Source organism: Crocodylus siamensis, chromosome 4 (assembly GCF_052110815.1).
Source record: "Crocodylus siamensis isolate JL-2025a chromosome 4, ASM5211081v1, whole genome shotgun sequence".
NCBI lineage: Eukaryota > Metazoa > Chordata > Crocodylia > Crocodylidae > Crocodylus > Crocodylus siamensis.
In genome coordinates this window covers 135,912,291-135,934,926 of record NC_143398.1, presented here as the reverse complement: position 1 = coordinate 135,934,926, position 22,636 = coordinate 135,912,291, and the positions used below count along the sequence as shown (strand labels likewise).

At 42.3% G+C, this 22,636-nt stretch overlaps 1 protein-coding gene across 5 annotated transcripts in view; it reads right to left on the bottom strand.

The window, feature by feature from the left end:
• The window catches only part of FAR2 (fatty acyl-CoA reductase 2), a 236,213-nt gene that overhangs the window by 56,895 nt on the left and 156,682 nt on the right, over positions 1–22,636 (bottom strand). For 4 of the 5 annotated variants that reach the window (XM_090043864.1, XM_090043866.1, XM_090043862.1 and 1 more), the window contains exons 3-4: positions 4,211–4,386; positions 447–626 (exon numbers count right to left, since the gene is read on the bottom strand). In XM_090043864.1, the coding sequence (XP_089899990.1) occupies positions 447–626; positions 4,211–4,386 (356 nt within the window). The remainder of the gene's footprint in view (positions 1–446; positions 627–4,210; positions 4,387–22,636) is intronic. The other variant, XM_090043865.1, reaches the window with a different exon arrangement.

Here is a 22,636-nt window from a genome sequence, read left to right as displayed (position 1 = left end):
GAGCCTTCAAGAGGCTGAGAAGTGCAAACAAGTTACTGCAAGACTAGCTAAGGAGTACATTCACAGCACATCAGCTGCTCCTTTCCACCCACATAGGTGCATACTCTCACCCCACTGTTATGGTGAGGTAAACTACTTCATGGTTATTAAGGGATAACAGAGTGCATACTGGCAGTTGCGAAGAAATGGCTAGTGCTCTTTCAATTTGTGCCCTAGTTTACTTTGCAGTAACCCATTTGTATGCCCATCCATATCCTTAGTTATTAGTCACTTCCTTCAGGTTCCTTCTACCCCAATGCACCCAATCCACAGCACTGGGAATGGGGCAGGGTGTTATTTGCAGTTATTCAGAGGTCAAAACCAATGGTGATACAAACAATACAGGGGCTTTTATGTTGAAGGTCATCTCATCAACATCAGGAAAAGTTGTATCTATTTCCACTTACTCCACTAAGCCAAAGAGCTTCTTGGGCTCAACAGGGGGTGGGTAGATTATTTCATCTATGTGTTTCTGGTTACAGTTTGCATAGGCAGTAGAGATGTGGATGAAGGCCTCAAGCTTCTGCATCTGGCGAGCCAACTCTATGAGCTGTTGTGTGCCAAGGACATTCAGCTGCAGGGCACGTCTAAATAGAGAGAGAGAAACAAACAAACAAACAGTGGTTCAGCTGGTCTGGACATACTAACACTGCACGTTGTTTTAGTCAACTACAGTTTACTATTCCAGTCAAAAGATGAGAGGCAGAGTGTATATGAGGAAAAGAAATGGCTCCAAGGACATTTTATTGAAATGCAGGAGGAGCAATGTTTTCATATGTACAATATTCAAGCTGTCTACTGCTGGGACAAACGGTAATTTGGAGGTGGTTTTGCCCAACCCAATGAATGGGAAGAAAAAAATCCTATTTAATTTGTTGTGAAAACTAGGGGTGGGGACAGACGAGCAAATTGTCCAGAGTTAAAAGCAGAAGAAAGAGATTTACCGAGCTTTATCTGATCTGTGGTAACTGTCTTATGTGTCCTCTCTATCCTTTGATACAGCGGAAGTTAAACCACAATAATTTGGCAGCTGTTTCATTTAAGAATACATTGTCACAGTTCTTCTTTCACTTATGGGAAAGAATGGACTCATGAAACAATTACTGCAGATCAGTTGATTGGGAGGTGAGGGCTTACTGCATATCACCTGATCTGCAGTAACTGTTATATGTATCCACTCTATCTATGGTAAGTGAAGCAGAACTACGGCAATATACTCTAAATGAAACAGCTCCAATTCACCTTAATTAAACTTCTGTTCTGTCATGGGAGACAGAAGACACACAAAATGCTTACTGAAAATCAGTTGATGTACAGTGAGTCCACACCTTTCAACACATTCAGTATAATTTGTTTCTCCGTCCATATCCTAAAACAGACAATACCTCCTTGCTGGCTTGTTTGTTAAAACAAACACCTCCTCTCAAGAGAAATACTTCAGAACTGAAAGAACAAATATAACCCATGTAAAACCAAATATATACAGGATTCCAGACAAGCACAGAGGGGCTTGCTCAGAGCAACAGATCCATACTAGAAGCTGCCAAAATTGTAGGTAAGAAAATATACGTCTCCAAGATGTGGTGGCAGTAGAAAAGGGCCATACTTAGCTGTTCCTAAGGTCCCCACTGAAACATTCAGGATAACTGGAAACTGTTTTACTGGTTGTTTGTATGGAGTTTTACAAAAGCTCCCCTTATTTAGGGCATTTATATTGAAATAAGCCAATTTAATTTCCTTAGCACGTAGGAAGTTATTCTCAACACTCCAAGAACACAAGAACAACCAATCTATCATACCATTTTGAAATCCTGCCCGCAGCCCCTCCTGGTGCTTGAAAGGGAGGTGTGTGTGTATATATATATATATATATATATATATATATATATATATATATATATAAATAAAAAGACATATTTCACTTTTACAGTGTCAGTGGGAAGTTTCCCTCAGTAACCCATTGGATAATTAACTACAAATAGAAGTAACTAGTGAGAAAAATCTCATGACTTTGTGAAATAGATGCAATGAATGTAATGCCTCAGACAGATGGATCTAGTAATCATCATTAATGAATTGTAATCTCTTTTGGGGCCTGGATTTATAATCACAACCCCATGTTGATTAAAACAAAGCTCAAACGCTTGAATAAAAACTAAAACCTCAGTGGGTTAGGAACTTTTTCCTTAATATGTAGCAAAAAACCCACCATTTGCTTCTCAAGGGAGTCCTCTAGGAAACAAAGTTTGTTTTTAAAATGCCTTTTTATAATGAACACAATATTTTAATCCTGGGTGAATATTTTAAAATTCCTTAGCTCTTTGTAATACGATGCTTACAATATTCTGCTTCAAAAATGTAATTTCCCCCTTGAGTTACTTTTAGTGAAAAGGAAGCATCAATAACACTAGCTTTACATAAGGTACAGCAGACTCATTTCAACCTTCCTCTACCTAGCCCTGTCAAAGCATTGAATCCTGACCCACACCTCCCATTTCTACGGCAGTGTTGGATCCTCATGACAACTCTGCAGTCCTAACTTGGAGTACAGTTGAATCTGGATTCTTCTTTGGGTTAGGCTCTTTACCCACTTCCTCTCCACCTTCCCTGTGAAGATGAGGGTTTGCAAAATATCCAGGGGTATACAGCACCTCAGGAAACAGGTGTACAGAACTATGGAAGTACTCTACATGCTTGCTGAAGTTATTAATTCAAGGACCTCTGCTTCTCCAAAATCAGCTACATGGCACTGTGGATATGCTCCAGCTGATAGCAGAAGTTGTATCCTTTGAAATAAAGCAACAGCAAGCAGTTGAAAGATTCCTTCTTAATTCAGCAATATGTTGCAAACTTAAGTTGGCATCAAACCATGCCTAAGTGAAAAATTCAGATTATACTGAACTCCCTTTTGGTCCAGTCCTGAGTTCCCATATCACTCTGCCAAGGTACATCAATCTCAGAGTGTGGGGGAAGTGTGTATGCATACATACATACATACACACACACACACACACACAAAAGATCTCATGCACCTGATATTTAAGCAGTCACTAAAGTGAGAACTTGAAATTGTACATCCAATCCAAAATGTATTGTGTGCATTTTGAGAGGCTGAAGGAAACAGGTATGCTTAGCTTGCAGAAAAGGTGCTTAAGAGGAGACATGATAGCAGTCTTCAAATATCTGAAGGGCTTCCCTAGAGAAGACTGAAAACACCTTTTCTCCCTTGCTGCTGAGAGCAGAAAGTAGACCAATGGCTTGAAGTTGCAGCAAAGTATATTTATGTAGGATATCAGGAAAAATTTTTCACTGTTAGAATGGTGAACCAATGGAATAGACTACCTAGGGAAGTTGTGATATCTCCATTATTGGAGGTGTTCAAGATGAGGCTGGACAAGCATTGGGCACATATGATCCAGTAGTTGCTATGCTTCTGCTTTTCTATGGGTCTCTCTCCTGCTTATGGGCTTTGTTGGTTGCTACAAATAAAGGAACCAACTTTGTTTATCCCCTCTGTTTGCTACACATGTCAGGCTTCTTTTTTCTTCTTGTTTATTTTGCCTTCCTTGGAAGCACTGGGTGTTGGCTGCAGCCAAGGTTGGAGATTTTGACTGGGGTGTGCCAGTGCTTCTGCTGAGATTAAAACCTGGATGTTCCTGGCTAGAGGGTCTTGCATCTCCACTTAGGGTCAGACTGATCACCATATTTGGGGTCAGGAAGGAATTTTGCCCCATAGATTGGTACAGACTGTGGGGTTTTTGCCTTCCTCTGTAGCAGGGAGCATGGCCCTCTTCCTTGGATCTCTCAAGTTTTTTAACAACCCTTGCAGCATCAGGACACTGGCCACCAAAGTCCCCTACCTTATCTGTGACAGGTTGGGTGTCATGCCTTGTAGTTGTGTCGTGGCTGACTGTGTAGTTTTACTAACAGGTTAGACAATGGATTTGTACAGGATGGTTTGGATAGGGATGATTCTGTCTCTGGTTCGGGGTTGGACTAGATAATCTCAGAAGGTCCCTTCCAACTCTACTATTCTATAATCCTATGGAAATCTGAAGAATTTATCACTGTTTTAAAAGACAGATAATAGCTGTTCTTGCATACAGTTTGCATGCCCTAGGAAGAAGCTAAATTCTGCTGATGAGAAATGAAGAGCAGAGAAGGGACATACTTTAGTGGCTCATCAAAACGAATTGTTGCTGCACAGTGGAAGACAACGTTGACTTGGGACAGGAGCTCCTCAGAGTCCTCGGGGCTGATGGCCAGATTTGGCTGGATGAGTTCGGCATTAATAGGTTTAATCTTCTCTTGGAAATTAGGATAATCTTCTCGGACTCTGTCAAAGACCTAGAAGTACAAGAACAAACAGAAGGCAAAAAATTAAGAGCTATTGTTATTATACCTATTGATGATACCACCATCCTGATTAGCAGCCAGTTTGCCATATTTGTATCAGCAAATGGAACTGAAATGAAACAGAATGACTGATACTTCCAGAAACAACAGTGTCATAGGACCATAATACTGGAAGGGAGCTCACGAGGTCATCTAGTCCAGCCCCCTCCTCAAGGTAGGATCATCTTTAACTAAACTGTTCCTAACATGATCTTGAAAATTTTCAGGGATGGAGATTCCACAGCTTCTCTAGGCAGCCTGTGTTCCAATGCTTGACCATCTCAAATCAGAAAGTTCTTCCTAATCTCCAGCCTAAAATTTCCTGATGCTGTTTGAGGCCATTGCTTCTATTCCTGTTCCCTATGGCCACACAGAATAGTTTCTCTTCATTTCTTGATATCATCCTTCAGGTATTTGAACAATGTTATCAAATCCCACCTCTGTCTTTTCTTCTTCAGACTAAATAACCATAGGTCTTTCACCTTTTCCTCATAAGCCATGTTTTCTATACTTCTAATCATTTTGCTGGAAGTCTCTTTATTATAGTATGTAGCAGAGAAATAATTAGAAATGAACCACATTGTCTTTTTCCTTGTGGACAAGAATTTGTGGACAGGGTATTTGCTTCCACAGGAAATAATAAGGTACCTTCTTCATAGCCCATGTCTCATGTGAGTCCACAGGAAACCTTATCCTTCTACAGGAATTGCTGTGCTCTTTATGAAAGGATGTGGGGTGAGGGTACAGTCAGGTGGGACCCATGGGAAATTCATGTTACATTAGGTGCTGATTGTTGTTATGCTGATTCAACAAAGGGCTTGAGGAAAAAGAGTAAAAAACATGGATTTTCTTGTCTCTGTCAATGTCTGCCTGTCCCTCTGCCTCCAGTTCATGTATACCCAGGTAACAAAGAAGTATTTATACTAAATAGAGAATATCAATTGATGCTGATGAAGTGGCTGACTGTTCCATTTTGCATGGTGGAATGCCTCTTCATGTACATCTCAGGGACACACGAGGTTATAAAAATACTAATTAGTATGTACTTTTCCTACAACTTCAAAGTATAGATGCTTTATATGGGACTTTAATTTGCTATGCTTAATTTTAAAATAGAGGTAAAATCCTGCGGTTACCTTAAAAAAGTTGCTACTATAAAATGGCACTTTTTGTACTCCACTGTTGTGCTCCCAATGTCTTTTGAGTTATATAGGTTCTTTGACAAGTGTACAGTGATGCCGTTCCTATTCATATGACTCAGTGGTCTGTATCAGTGGTTCTCAACCCTTTCAGAGTCAGGGCTCCCCTCCACAAGTTTTTTGAATGCAGTGTCATCCCAACTGAGAACCACACTGTTGGTGCTGTCTCAACTTACCTCAGAAGTTCTCAACCAGGTGCCACTGCCACCAAGCAATACTGCCCCATATCCCCTGCACAAACAGATTGAGAAGCACTGTGGCAAGTGTGTGCTTGCCTGCCTTATCAGGGTTCTCTGATAAACCTAAAGCAGACATGAGCTACCTCGTGCTGCAGCTCTTTCTAGTCAAACCGTGCATAGCATCTTCCAGAAATAGAGTCACATGACACAGATGGAAACATCCATTTTGCCTCTGTTTCTGGGAAATGTGGGGGAAAGGGGTAGAACAGGAAGAGCTGCAGCACAAGGAAGGTCTCCTACCTGCTTTAGGTATGGGCAGTTCTAGAATTTTGAAAAGGAGGGGCAGATGGTAAGGTGCATCATCACATATAAAGCAACACTTTTTTCTCTAGTTAAAACTAACTAGAATCTTTACTAACACGCTAGGGACCTACGGCTGTTATTCCGATTAAGACTGAAGCAAAAGCAAATGTAACTTCATTGGAATGAGTTAAAAATAATCTGCAGGGCTGTGAAACAGGAGCTTCATTACCAGGAGCAGCTAACAGACAGCAGAATAGCTTGATTAGAGGAACATCAAGGCCATTTACAAAAAGAGAGAGACCTTAACACCTGTGGAATGAAGTGTGCAGAAGGGACCAAGTGGATTATAATGAGCCATAAATTCAAGCACCTCCCTCAGCACTGCCTGACTAGAAATGTTGCTGCCACAGCCAGGCAGCTGGTTTTAAGCTTGGAGTGGAGCAGGAATCAAAGGGATTCTTCTCCCGCACCTACCCCCCAGATCCATTCCTGGCTTTAGGGTTATCAGAGAACCTTAATGCAGGAGAGTGGGTGCATGTGTGCTGCAAACCTGTGAGTGGGGCAGTTTTACCTGGCTGCCACCACAGCAACAGCTCTTGTGTCAGGGCACCCCTGAAGGGGTCTTGCAGCCCCTTGGTTGAAAAGCACTGGTTTAGACTCTGTTCAGCCTTGTGCACTAGAAAAAAGGAGCCAGCTACTAAATCTATTTATTAGAGATAACATAAAGGCACAGATGACATGGCTGGACTTTCAAAACCCTACATTGGTTTTTTGGATTGGCAGTTTAATACAATCATTTTGACTTTAAATCAGACAAACTATTCAACATATTTATCTCAGTGTTTTAAATTGTCAGCTATTGTTGTAGGATCTGAGCACCTTCTATGTCAAATCAATAACCAAGTCCTCAGAAGATGTCACAGTGTCTCTGGCACTTCTTCCTTTTCAGGTGAATTCTCCTTTTTTGGGGTAGATAAAGAATAACTAGAATAAAGAGACTACGGAATCTCAACAGATATAATTTAGTCAGATTTCAGAGTATAGCCACACTTTGTTTCACTGACATATTGCTGTCCTTTTTTTTTTTTTTTTTACGTGATAGGTTTCTGCCAAGTCTTATGGGCAAGTGTTGCTGTGGTATCTTCCCATTATGAGAATGTCTGCTTTGATAGGCAAATATGCATTCAAGGGCCCCGGCTTAGGTTGAGGTGGCTCAGTTTAAGTCACCTACACCTGAATTCGGATGACTGTGTGCAAGTGTTAACCATGTGCAAGGAGGAGATGTGTTGGCAGCCAGAGACAAGTCATGGGGGTGCTGGCAGGTCCGTGGGAAAACAGGCTTGTCAGGGCGAGGGGGTAAAGAGAGCACAGGACCAGAAATGGGCCTAGGCTCTCCCAGTCCTGGGGCTGTGCTGGGGTGCTTGAGAGCATTCATTAGGTTGGGTAAATCCATTTTAAGCCAGGTTAACCCATGCTGATCTAAAGCTTAGGTTGGGCACAGCATTTTGAGGGCAACCTGCACACTGTGAACACTGCACACCCAGACATTCAGATAGGTCTAATCTCAGTTAGGGTGATCTAAATACGACACTTGTATGTATCCACAGTTATTACCTTACCCTGGACTGGTCTAGTGTTGAGGGAAGTGTTTTAATTGTTTGGTTTAAAAAAAATCATACATTGCATATGAAAAATGACCAAAATATTAAATGGCAAGTAAAGCAAATATTTCCTCATTTGACTGAGGGATTATTATATTTCTGTTTATTTGGTCATCATATACAAATAATTCAGCACATTCCTAATATATGATAAGTCTCTTTCCTAAAGCAGCACACTATCTGCCTGGCTTGCTACATTTTTTTTTCTTCAATATATTCCTTTATGACCTTCATTAACACAAAATCCCCAAATGAATTAATTGACAGGATATGTAAATACAAAAACAAGGTTGCATTATTTCCAAATGTTACATAACTCCCAGGTACATGTTGGAAAGATTATTATAGCTAAGGAAACTAGATTTCTGCTGTAAGCCTTTTCTGAAATAGAGTCACTATCCTTTAAAAAATATCTTATACAAAGATTCTGCCAGGAGCTAGATTTTCAAAGGCACAAAAAGGTGCAAAGTGCTTAGTTCCTACTGACTGTCAATTGAAGTGAAGACACCAAAGAGCCAGGGTAACTTTGCAAATCTCACCCTATAAGTAGGAGCCTACCAGAAAACCTGCTTTTATCTGTGTTATTTTATGCTACACCATATACAGCAGGGGTGGGCAAAATGGGGCCTGTGGTTTGGATGCGGCTGCCAGGCCATTTTATCTGGCCCACAGGGCCCCTAAAAAATTATCTGCCCCTGGCTGCCTGTCATGCGGCCCTTGATGGCTTGCCAAAAGTCTGTAAGAGGCCCTCTACCCAAAATAATTGCCCGCCCCTGATATACAGGGACAACAAGCAAGTCCTGGTGTGACACAGACCAGAGTTGTCCCTCAGGCAAGAAAAAATACAAAATTATATTCTTGACCACCTGTGGGCTGATCTTGAGTCTAATGCTCTACTATCCCAGCTCTTGTGGAGAATCCCAGCTGACTAGAATGGTAATACTGTACTTTACAATTGCTTTATACTCGAGTAAATGATTACACAGTCTCTGGACTAATGAAAATCATCTTCTTCCTCCTCCCCGCAGCCACATCAGTCATCTTTCATACAAAATGGAGCGATAACCCATAACTCTGGTGCAACTCCAGTTTAGACTATTACATGCTGCCTCAGCTTCACTTGCCTTTCCAACTTAGTATTATGCTCTTCAATTGCTCTCCTGACTTCCATGCAGCATTGCCTTGTGATTTGAACAGCTACTGTTTTCCACCCCAAAAGAGTCACCGCATTTTTGTAGGACAGGGCAATTTTTAAATGGAAGCTCATAAATCAGTATACCAATCAAAAATCCTTCTGGACCTGGGGAACTCTGTGTAACCCTTCATCAGCATCAAATCATGTCAGTGGAACAGTTGTCTAATCAAAAGACTTCTGCCTCTTTTTTGAAACTGGAAGGTCTGACATTTGAGACTTATCAGGAGTTTGTCTGCTTGCTGCCCATACAAGCCTCAGCTGCCTCAACAGCCTGGATGCAACTGGCTGCCAGCTCCTAGCTGTCTGACTACCCTCAACTGGCCCCATCAGACTGTTTGGCATGGCTGCTTCATATAAACAGTAGCCCTCACAGTGCTCTGCATCAACAGGGCTTGCATCAACACAGGTTCCCTTCTGTCTAGTTCCAGTGCACCTAATTCCTAGTCTACTTCATGATCCCTGGCTCCCTATTTCCTCTGCCTTACTCCTGCCTGAGCATTTTCCTAGCTTGAATTTTCTGTCTTCTTCTTGCGTGCTCCCTCTGCCTCGACCCTTGGCCCTAGGCTTCCAGCTTGAGTCACCTGGCTCTGGATTTCTGGCCTGTTACCAATGTAACACTGTACCATCAATCCCCCAAATCTGGACTACACCCAAGATACTTTCCAATGTGTTATAACAAGGGTATTAAACTCACTTGGCCTTGTGGGCCAGATCTGGATCCACCACCAGTGGCAGGGTGATCAGCACCAATGATAATCCCAGTCTCAGGGTTTAATGCTGCTGTTGTTCACCCTGCTATCTACAGTAGGGATCCATACCTGGGATTCTGGCAGAAGAATGAATGCCGGCAGCATTAACCCTCATGGCTCCTTGAGCTGACACTGCCATAGGGGTTAATGCTGCTGCCACCTGCCCTTCTGTCAAAATCTCTGTCCCTTCACAAGCCCCACAAGCTAAAAATGACATGGTTCTGGGTGGCATGTTTGACAACCCTGTTACAGGAATATCTGGGAAGATTTAAAAACAAATGAACTGTGTCTCTCAGGGGTCCGTGCTTGATCCAGTGCTTTTCAACATCTTTATCAATGATTTGGATGTGGGGGTAAAGAGCTCATTGGCCAAGTTCATGGACGACACCAAGCTATGGGGAAGTGTGGTCACACTTGAAGATAGGCTGCAGATATAAGTGGACTAGCAAGTTGGGTGGATCAGAATCAGATGAAGTTCAACATTGAGAAATGTAAAATGTTCCACCTGGGGACAACCCCCCTCTCCCTCCCTCCCCTACACACTTGGCAATGCCAAACTGACCACCACCACGAATGAAAGGGACCTGGGGGTAATAATAAGGCAATAGTATGAATATGAGCCGGCAATGTGATGCTGTAGCCAACAGGGCAAATAATACCCTGGCATTCATCAATTGATGGATCTCCAGCAAAACTAGGGAAGCGATTTTTTCACTCTACTCAGCATTGGTGAGACCGCAGTTGGAGTACTGCATGCCACACTTGACGCAGTGAAATTTGAGAGAGTCCAGAGAAGGTCACTCGTATGATCAGACATTTGCATGGCAAGCCACATAAGAAAGTTTGGGACCTGGGACTCTTCAGCCTGAAAAAGAGATGGCTGTGGGGACTTGAAAGAGGCTTACTTTAGGGTGTACATCAAGGGCTGGGTGAACAACCGTTCACCAGGGTGCCCATGGGGAAAACCAGGAGTAACGGTCACAAACTCCTGGAAGACAGTTTCAGACTCAACATTAGGAAAAACTTCTTCACAGCTTGGGTGTCCAGACTATGGAATAAACTCCCTCCAGAGGTGGTGCAATCACTTAAACTGGAAAGAGGAGACTGGACGGTCACCTTGCTGGGGTCACCTGACTCCCAGTTCTCTTTCCTACCTGGTACAGGGAGGGCTGGACCCAATGATCACCCAAGGTCCTTTCCAGCCTCACAATCTATGAATCTATGAAAAAACTTTGCGCTGTTGCCTTTAGCTGAAAAAAATAGCTTGTGTATGTAGACAATGCCTAGCCTAAGATTTGGCAATAATTATGTATTAAAAATATAGACTACAGATGAAGTTATTGTACGTGTCTTATAAGATGTCAATAATTGTGCAAGACTTCAGGGGGTTTGGATTCTGAAGGGAAGAAATGGAACATCTCTGAACACAAGTATGTTGGTGGGCTTGCCACCAACATACATGGGATTATATTTTGCATCGTGGGATTATATTTTGCATTAAAAAATTTGTCTGAATCTATCCCAACTATGCAGTTGGTCCTACAAAGAATATTACCGTATGAAATCCTTGCCTCTCATATAATTTCTGGATCCTTAGAGCTACAACATCAGTCTAACACTACCATAAGCAACATATCCACACACAGAGCATGTACGGAATGAGGGTGCCAGATACGGTATATTCCTTATTGTTGAATAATAGTGAAAGAGAACAGAAGGAATTATTCAGTCTGATTAAATAAATGACACAGTCAAGTACACTGGCACTCTGTGTCATGAGTGTTTGTCATAATGCACACTAGAAGGTGACATTCATCCTTATAGCAAAGGCCATGATAAAACCTATTTACCATTTCAGATCCACTTAAACCATAAAAAAACTTGTAAGTGGAACTTCGGTGCTGCATATCTTTTGTGCTGGACCTCTGTACAATGAATTTTACCTGAAAGATTGGTGAATTGTTCTCATCTTATTTCTAGAAATGGGAAACACCTGATCTCTGTGATTCCAAAGCACACTACAAAAATTTGAGTTCCAGGTTTACTGCGGATGCAAGACATAAATCAGATGAGTTCTAAGGCCCACATCCCATGCTTTATACAATGTGCCAAGTCAATACTATGCCATCAAAATGCCCAGCCAGCCATGACAAGAGCTAACTGGTGATGAAGGGAGGGCATGAAAGCGTGGGACAACTCTAGACCTGGTTTCTACCGAGCTGCCATTTGAATGTGTGCTGGAGCTCTGAGGATGTGTTCCAAATTCTTATCCTCCTTTCCTATTTTTTCCAGTCAAGCCTGTAAATCTTTTCAGATTACTCCCAGCCGAAAGGATGTAAAATAGGCAAGAGCACCACTGCTGCTGCTTACCAATTTTTTAATCATTTTTTAATAAACAGTAAATCACAAGTCTATGGACTAATTCAGTCCTTTTACTCAGGCCAAAGAAAGCAGGTGCAGCAGTAAAGACAACCTGATCACAACTGCTATTTAAGTCAATTTAATGAGATATTACTGAGGTTGGCATGCCCGGTTCTGCTTTTTCATAACCTTTTGCCCAACGTTATGACCTTTTATTTTGGATGTAGGCCTCCAAAAGCTATCCAAATCTCTTTGACCACATTAGAGTCGCCACCTTTTTACAGGTCTGAAGGTCATTCAGAAACTTTAGGAAGAACAGAGAGTGAAGCTCTGTTTACTCAATACTGATTCCCACAGCAAGCATATGATGCAATGTTATTTTACGATTTTATGATCTATACTGTCTACCAGTACATTCCCAACTACAACAGGATGGATGTAGGCCTTAAGGGACTGATCTTGAAGGATGCTGAACACTGAAGCCATGATCCAGCAATGAGTAAACTCCTGGTAAGTATGTGTTATAGGACCCCCATCTGAGCTGATCACAGAGAATGTAACTTGTTATGGCTGTCACCTTTAAAAAAGGTTGGCTTCTTAATTCTGTTACATAAAAGCTGTTTATTAGCTCAGCAGTATCATGCTCCTTCCTCAAGTTGGAGACGCCATTATTTGTTGTGAAAGACCCTGAACTATGCAACATACTTCCAGACTTGGCAAGACAAATGCAATCTGTTGATTTTAAGACATGCTGTTTAATTAGGCCTGTGTAAAGGGATTAGGTATGATATCAATCTCAAGGCACTGTAATACCAGAAGTTGTTCAATTTAAGGGAACAATGGGAACAGCAACATAACTAATTTAGAGGCTAAAATGTCAAGTAGAAAAGTCAGAAGGTCCAGATCTACATAAGAATTGTATCAATATCAAAGGATACTGATTTAAGCTGTTACAATGCAACTCTTGTCTGCCACCTTCTTCAGTGTTACATGTCTAGCAAAATTACTGCATCCTTAATCCTGTTTCATTCAGGATCAAAGTATAGTGATTTAGCCCACATATATCTTAGGGCTGTGCAAAGCTTCAAGTGCTGATTTGATTTGAAGGAGATTTGGCCCAATTCAGCAGATGGATCTTTGAATCAGGAGACCAATAAAGAGGTCCAAATAGATTCGAAGGTCTCCGAATCAATTTGGAAAAGATTCGGAGAACTTCAGAGATTTGAGCAGTCCCCACTCGCCAGTACAGGGAGCTGGACCCAGACTCTGTGCCAGTAAGTAAGGGGCCAGGGGAAGGAGACCATGGGGGGACCCCCCCCACCAGGCCCCATCCCCTGCCTGGTACCCCAGCACCCCTGAGCGTTCCCCGACCCCTGCTCACTCCCCCAGCCATGTCAATGGCTGCCCTGCCTGGGCCCAGCATCCCAGCTGTTAAAATAAAAAAGCCCCGCATTCACCAGTTGCCGCTGCTGGGGGCGAGGGGATGCGGTGATCCTCCCTGCCCACCACTGCCCCGTGTTGCATGGGGCGGGATCTGCCATGAGCCCCCATCCCATGCTCAGTGTCCCAGCCTTGTCAATAGCTGCCCTATCTGGCCCCAGATCCTGGGTCTCTAAGAAAAACAAAAGCCCCGTACTCACTGGCTGTTCGGGCTTCAGGGGGCTTATGGCACAGACCCCTCCATGCAGCATGGGGAAGCAGGGATCACCCCACCCCCCCACCTGGCAGCAGCCAGTGTATGGGTTTTTTGTTTTTGTTTTAAAAGCCAACACTGCCGGGCAGGGCAGCCATGGGGGCAGGGGCAAAGGCAGCGCCCCCCCCCATGCACTGTGTGGCAGTGAGGGGCAACGGGGATTGCCTCCCCACCTGACAGCACCTGGTGAGTGTAGGGATTTTTTTTTAAGATCAGGAACGCTGGGGCTGGGAGAGCAGGCGGGGGTTGCGGCCTGTTTGATTTGGAGATACAAACGATTCAGCTGTAGATGAATCTCTGAATCAGATTTGGCCGAATCAATTCAGGACAGTGATCTGAATTACCAAATTGAATCACTATCCACTAAATTGGCTGAATCCAAATCTGAAGCTAATACTAGCCACTTCACACAGGCCTAATATATCCCTTCAACAGAGGGCAGCAATGTTTTGGAGTGGAGGGCTACTTTAACAGATCTTAGCTCTGCAACCAGATATAGACACCACTCCTCCCTTTCAGTGCTGTTGCCTGACTAGGTTCTTCCTGCTGCCCAGCTGCCACATGGGCAAAAGCCCCCAGAACAAGAACATCGCATAAACCCCTCCCCTACACAGGAATACTGCCAAAGCCCAACCCCACTGCTGAACACTGGGCATATCTACATGTGCATTTAATGCGCAGCAAATGGTTTTTAGGCCACCACAGCACAGTAATACTATGTGTGGACTGACTTGGGACTCAAGTTAATCACAAGTCAGTTTACACACACAATGTTACTGTGCAATGAGGTGTCTTCACGTATGTTACTGAGCAGTAACTAAATCGGGCATAAATTTGATACCTGCACAATACAATGTAGACATGTGCCCATACTGTGTAGTAATTTTTGGTTACTGCACAGCAACTTAAATTACTGTGCAGTAAATGTGCATGCATAGATGTGCCCACTGACATCTGTGCAGGCCAGATAAAATGGCTCTACAGTCCACATCCAGCCTGTGGGCCATAAGTTGTCATTTCCTGCACTACAGGATCATGCAGACATACCAGTTAGATTATACGGCTGATGTGCTTCCAGGCAGTATCTCCCTTCCCTTTTAAACAAGTTAAAATTTGGGTTGGCAGTGTTGCTTTGGAGCACCCCCACTCCAAAACACTGCTGCCCTCTGCTGTAGGGATATATGTGGGCTAAATCACCATGGCTGCTTACAGACATGAAAAAAAAATCCAAGTGCTTTATTTTAAGCTTGGTGCACCCCTGTGCCAAGCCCAGCACATGCCCAGAGGTGGCATCATATTAGTTTGATCCAGTTCACACAAAGTCTGAGTAGATTATGCTGTTTGGTGGAGCCTTTTTGGCTCTTTTATCTAATAGCTGATTGGGTCAGCTATTAGATAAAAGCACCAAAAAGCTCTGCTTAAGTGCCCAATCTATACAGATGCTGGGGAGCTCAGTTGAACTAATATGTTTCCTCTTCTGGTAATATACTTTTTTTGGGTATGGGTTTATTTTTTATGTCTGTCAGCAGTCCTTGACTTTGAAACTGAATGAAACGGGGTTACAGATTTAGGCTCAATGTCAAAACACCACCAACACTGATACCTTTATAAACAGCAAGATCCACACATTGTAAAGTAGTCTCAGAAAGGAAGTAGTGAAAACTCCATTATTTGAGGAATTTAAGCAGGACAAAGCACATTGCAGGGAACAGTCTAGCAGGAGGATATTGTATTTATTTAGTATACCTCTCTGATCTATAAGTCCATCTCAAATTTCTATGAAAATGTGGCCTTGTTATAAAAGGACAAAGCTAAGCATCATGCATTTAAACTATTGAAAAAAAATGTTCCAGAGTTATAAAAATAGCTCAGGAAAAGCCAGCCTGATCTCTTCAGTTTATTCAAAAAAAGAGCTTATCAAATGCATCCCAGTTGTGTTCACTGCTGATAAACCCATTCTGATAAAGTCTGAGAGAACTTAGTGTTCTGGATATCTACTTTTAGAACTGCCATTATAGCAACTTTTTCACTTAATTAGACAGCAGCTTGACAAAACTAATTAGCCTACAATGAATTTTTAGCATGGACTATTCCAAGTGATCAGTAGCAGCATTGCTGAGCCAGAAAATGTGCAAAAAACTCAGCCTGAGGGGTGTTAATCAGCATAGACTTACAATCTTGGCCTGCCCCTTCACCACATCTCTGCCCTCTCGTATTACATGATTCTTCTCAATATAAATGAAGCATAATTTAATCTCATCAGCTTTTTAAAAAAATTGCAGTAGAGAGTTCCTTATTATCAGACAACAAATGGCTTCTAATTGGATCCACAGTTATTGCTTTTTCTTAAATAGAATCAGTGAGGTGGAAAAACAGTATCTGTGCCCAATACATAGTAAACAGAAGAGCCATTTATTCTAAGGCAAATAATGACAATGTAGAGAAGGAGACAGCTGAACATGAATTCCATTTTGGACCAACAGAAACTAATGTGCATAACCAGTTACTTGGAATGAGCGTTTAAATTGGCACTCGAGCTAGCATCTTATTTAAACCAGTTTCCCTGAATTTTGTCCTGTGCCAATTCTAAGTCAACTGGTTTCTAGAGAGGGAGAGCTCTGAATTACAGACTAGTTAACCAGGAAGGCTGGGAGTGCTCATTAAAATACAAACCTTGTAAAGAGTTAAACATTCTATAGTTACACAGAAGTCTTCTATGGTATGTGGCACTATTGTGCTGAAAAAGACAAAACAAGGGATAAGACTAAGGGCTTAAAAGCATTAGGTCAAGTCATTCATACCCTTTTGTCTCTAGTTGTACAAAATAAGGTATCATCACCAAAACTGAAAGTATGCCTGACTTTCAAAAGAGGATAGACTGGTTTTTTTATTCTCTATGCACCTGTATGACCATGTAGCAGATATCTATATGAACACAGACACATACATGAAATCAGATGAATTCAGAGACAAACAGAAGACATCTGCATTGGCTCAGGCACATTTCCTAGTCATTTGTCTAACCCAGTAAGAGGCCCAAAAATAAAGCTTCCACCATTTCTTCGCATGACACTACTCAACATCTCAAGCTTGCTTGGGTGCCAAGAATGCTAAGCAGTGTTTAATGGGCCCCTACAGCGACAGACACAGAAGCCACACCACACACACATTCCTCATAATTCTGTACAATTCTAATGAAAAACTTAATTCCTTTCCAGGGATCTCTTGTGGGTAGGAACAACATCTCAGAGTTCTTTATAGTTTAAATGAATAGCTAGGATATATATACACACACACACAAAACCAATTAAGTATCTCTCCTTGTTTAATGTCACAACTCAGAGCTCAAAATTGTCTCAAAGATGGAATTCAATGCAGGAAGTCTCCTCTCCCTGACCTACTGTGACCTCCATTTTCAACCAGGACACAGACAGCCCCTTTTGGAAGCATTCATTGCTCCTTAACTGGCAGGGAAAGAAAGGTCCCTGCTGTTGCCTTTAATGCAGTGGTTCTCAAACACTTAATGCCGTTTTAGACTCAAGGCATCCCTTAGAAAATGCCACCTCTTAATTTTCACTTGTTTTTTGACTACAGGAAAATAATAGAGCAAAGAACTCAGAAAGACCACAGCAGGTGAGAACGTTTTTAACACTATGAATTCTTATTAGAAATCTCTAGGTCTATCTCAAGAAGTCTATTTGCACATTTAACACTGCTAACATTGTGTGTTACTTTTGAAAGAACCTCAAAGCATTCCAGGTTGCTGTGGCATGCTGATGGAGAATTTCTGCATTAACAATACATGAAGAACAAAGTGCAAAACCAGAACAATCCCATTCAGATGCAGAAGTTTTGGGGTTTCAAGGATTCTCACACCAATTCAAAACCCAACAGGACTATGAATTCCTATATAAAATGTGGCTGGGAAAATTTACTGCCACATTCCTCCTCCTCTGTCGTTTGTCTTTTGATGGGATCTGCACCTTTCTCAAGGTATATTTTTTTTCAGTCTTACACCAGCAGTGAATCATGGTGATCAACAGCACAAAAAGAAAGTAAAAAAATGCCAAACAAAGAGGTGCACTGAACCATCAGCTGCACTGAGAATTTTGGTGGAGGTTATACTGATGGTGCCAAGGAAAATGCCACTGGATATAATGAACATTATACCCGAGGTGTGGATATTTAAGAGAAAATGGAACTTTCCTGAACATCAAAAGCACTAATCGGCTTCAGTGTCAGAACTTCTTGGTGTCACTAACTAGTCATCCATAGGGTTGTCTCTTTTTAATCCCACCCATCAGTCCCACTGCAACAACAAGACCAAATGAGTTCTTGCCACTCATTTGATTTCTCTGGTTTTGTGTTTGCTAGGTGTTTGACCACGATTCCTTGGCCTGTATTTCCATTGTGTGGGAGTCTCCTATCCAAATATTAGACAAGGCCTAGATGCCTTTGCTTCTCAAATTAGGGGCATTTGGTCTGGAATGGCCACCCCAGACTTCCTTACACTTGGAAATTACATTGTATTAATCTGATGGCTTATCTCATTTAATATAACAGAAATGGAGCCAGGATCTCATAAACTAAAACTAAAAACTGCTACAAATTGAGCTAAATAAGTTCAATAAGGACAAGTACAAAGTCCTGCACATAGAATGGAACAATCCCATGCCCTGGTACAGGCTGGGGAATGGCTGGCTAAGCAGTGGCAGAAAAGGACTTGGGGATTATAGGTGACCTTAAACTGAATATAAGCCAACAGTTTGCCCTTGTTGCGAGGAACGCTAACAGCATACTGGGCTGCATCGGTTTGCGTGCTTCCAGCAGATCAAGGGAAGTCATTATTTCCCTTTACTTGGCACTGGTGAGGAGACTATATATGGAATATTGTGTCCAGTTTTGGGCTCCTCGGCTACAGAAAGGATGCGGACAGATTGGAGAGAGTCCAGCTAACAGGAATGGAAGGGGGTGGGAGTGGGGCATATGACCTCTGAGGAGAGGCTGAGGGACCTGGGTTTATTTAGTTAGGAGAGGAGAGGAGGGAAGGGAAGGGAAGAGAAGAGAGGAGAAGATTGAGTGGGTTATAACAGCAGCCTTCAACTACCTGAAGGTTCATTCCAAAGAGGATGGAGCTAGACTGTTTTTAACAGTGGCAGATGACAGAACAAAAGAACACTAGTATCAAGTTGCAGCAAAGGAAGTTTAGGTTGGATATTTGGAAAAAAAATTCTCCCTAGGAGGATAGTAAAGCACTTGAACAGGTTACCCAGGATATGTTGGATACGAATCGGGGATTAATTGTAATTCTGTACTTCTGTACTGTGGAATTTCCATCCTTGGAGGTTTTTAAGACCTGGCTAGACAAAGCTTTGGCTGGGATGGTGTTGTTGGGCATGGTCTTGTTTTGAGCAGGAGGCTGGACGAGATGACCCCTTGAGGTCCCTTTGATACAATCATAGAAAATTAGGGTTAAAAAAGAGCCAGGACACTGCAATTGGAGATGGTAACATTTCAACTTCTCTACAGAGGATGACCACAGCATTCACTCACCACCTAGTTATGCTGACACGCTAAGTATTGCGATGTGAAACAAGAATTAACAACCAAGGACTATGTTTAATCTTGTGCTATCCTACGGATAACCACAACTGACTGACACCACCCAAACACAATGGGTCTTGTGTACATTGATGACCATATCCTCAGCTGGCATAAGTTGGCTGAACTCCACTGAAATCAAATGATTGTTCCCATAGTACTGATCATTGGCTTAGAAGATGCGTTAATTTGCACAATGTTATTTTGCATTGAAGAAAAAGTCTTTGACGGAATCTCTGCAGGAATATGCATGAAAAGAGCAATACAGTCAACATCTACTGTTGCCAGAGTCTCAGAGTTCTTCTGCAGCTCCTACAAAGTTTTCAGTAAACAGCTGCTTGAATTTGGTAGCTTTCTTACTGATTCACAGAGGCAGCCATCTTGTTCTCAGCACTTTGAAGAAATCAACTCTTCATCTAAAGAACCAAGAGTTCAGTCTCATCAATCCAATGGATTATGAATGTGAAAGCCTTTTCAATCTGCCAACTTATTAATTTTGTAGTAGATGATACAGCTTGCTTTGAAGTAAGAGGACAAGCAGATTTCTTAGAGACATGCCGATTTTTACCTGAGTGAGTATTCTTGCTAAGACTGGGAGCTCAGTGACTGGATTCAATGTTGGATTTCTTATCAAGGACAAATCCTTATAAAGTATTCTGAGTTGCTGCTGTTGTTTTTTCTTTTTTTAAGAGAAGGTCTTCCAGCACTCATCACTAAATTTGAAGAATTATGGGAACATCTTCAAGGATACCTTCCAGGCATGTAACATGCAGTGATTAATCATTTAATGGTGGAGGTCTTGAAGCTGCATTCACACTTCTTGATGACAATGGATTTCTTTCTTTCCTCTTTCTGAAACAGCAAGAGAGAAAAAAATCCTGAAAAAAAATATAGCTGGTTCTGAGTACCAAAGGTCAGCTCGATGTAAAATAGAACAGAGGAGCAACTGCTTAAGTGTTTAGGTCCTATCAGGAGCTGAAACATAAAAGCAAATGTACCAAAGTCAGAAACTATTTTTGATGTAACCAAGTATCTTGGCAAGATGCTAACCAAAGAGAGAGCTGGAAGGCTGAGGTCTTGGTGCAGTTCCAGTGGAAAACCCAACCAAGGAATGAGCTGAATGTGCAAAAAGATTTCAGAGAGTGAGGGAGTGGCAACTGGTAATGCATAGCCAGGAAGGGGTGATCTTGGGTTGACCTACCACTGCTTTAGAGGAACAAAAATGGTTTTTCCAAGTATAGTTTTGCCTTACCTCATGCTCAGAGTACAAGATCCAAGGAAGTACAGAATTACAATTAATCCCTGATTCATATCCAACAAGCCTATAGTTTAGAGAATATAAATTTAAGACGTTTAAGTCATCTGTCAAAACCATACCCAGCTACTTACAATGCAAAATTGCTCTTTAACTGCAGCTTTTACAAAAGATCCAATAAAATTAATGCCATCAGAAATGCTCCTGAGTCAAATCCCTAAGTCTAAATCTAACACTCATACTTACAGCTCAGAATTCTCCCACTCAATCCAAGTTACCTTTACCCAGAGAAAGTTTGGAGTGTTCTGTCTTTGAAGCCTCAATTCTGGTGGAATGTTCTGTCCCTCATATATGCTCAGTGGACCCGATTCCACTTCTCATGATTTGCAGGTATGATGTAGGAACAAACACTAGAATCATCCCGGACTAACCTATCCTAGTCAAAGGCAGCATCAGTTCAAACTCAAGATATGCCAGGGGGCCTCAAGCCTCATACGGAAGGCCCATCATGGTGAGAATGACCAAGACAAGAGTGCAGTTTTCATGCCCACTGAATTCTTCTCCATGAACCAAGACCTTGTAGTGGTGGAGACGCTTTTGTGTCCCAGTGATCGTCAGAGCTATGTCTCCTGGAGTTGAACACTACTGGCAAGGTTACCCATTAGCAAACAGGCCTGAGGGGATGTTTCAGATGAACCCCAGTCGAACCCAAATCCTCAACTGCAGATCAGGCAGAAGATGATGTCAAGATCTCAATGGCTGCAAAAACGGAGCAAGATGGAGGTCACCTGTCATCTAGAGTTCTCCCTTGCCCCTGGGCCCAGATCTCTGACTTGTCAAGACAGTGGTTAATGTTTTTGCGCACCAGCTTCATCACATTAAATTGCCTGCAGGCTTGTCCCACAGGAAACAACACACTTGTACCAACCTCCAAAAGCCCTGTGGCAACAGACCAGTGGTGACAGAGACAGGACTCGTTAATCTGGAAGTCTTGAGACATGAACCTGCACACAGGTGGTAGTAGCCTGATGGTCATTTTGCAGTTGGATTGAGACAGGGGTGCAATTAGAGAGCTGCTTCCATGACTGAGAAGTCCTAATTCAGGAACCCCTCTGCTCAACCTACATGAAGAAGTGGCTAGAAAAGGTATCCTAAACCTAGTCTGTCTTATCTGCTCCAGGCTGGATAAAGGCATCCAGCACGATCAGTCTTTCCACAGTCAAAATCATCATCAAAAGTCAATGATTTTTGCAACATGGAATGTTTGTACCTTAATGGATAATCACCAAGACAACGAACAATGAGAAAGAAGAACTGTCGTTGTCTCTAGGGAATTAGCGAGATACGATATCTACAATGCAACTCTGAACGAGATAAGATGGCCACATGAGGGTCAGCTGAGGGAACAGGGTGAGAGCTGCACCTTCTTTTAGAAAAAACTAGCCCAGGACAAATGCGTTCTTAATGTTGGCTTCTCCATCAAGAATCAGCTCAATCAACTTACAGAGCATCGTGTGGGCATAAATGAATGTCCTACAACCCTCCATCTTAAGCTCAGCAACAACCACTCCACGACCACCACCAGTGTGGTGGTGCCCTGATGCTTGATACTGATGATGTCAAAGAACAATTCTATTCCAACCATGACCACGTAATGACTAGTACTTGCAAGGAGGATAGATCATTCTCCTTGGTGACATCAACAGTGTTGGATATGACCAGAACTCTGGAGTGGCACCACTGGGAAGAAGGAAGGGAAACCTAACTCCAAGAGCATCTTGTTCCTGAACAAATGCATGAAGCATGACCTTGTCATCATGAACACCATCTGCAGACAGAGTGAGAAATGCAGGACTACCTGGAGACATCCTCACTCTAAACACTGCCACCTCTTTGACTGTGTTACTGTTAGAGCCCATGATTGAATAGATGACCATATCATGCCAGCTACACAAGAAACTGATGAGTTCTGGACAATCAGCATCTGTCAGATCCATTATGAACAT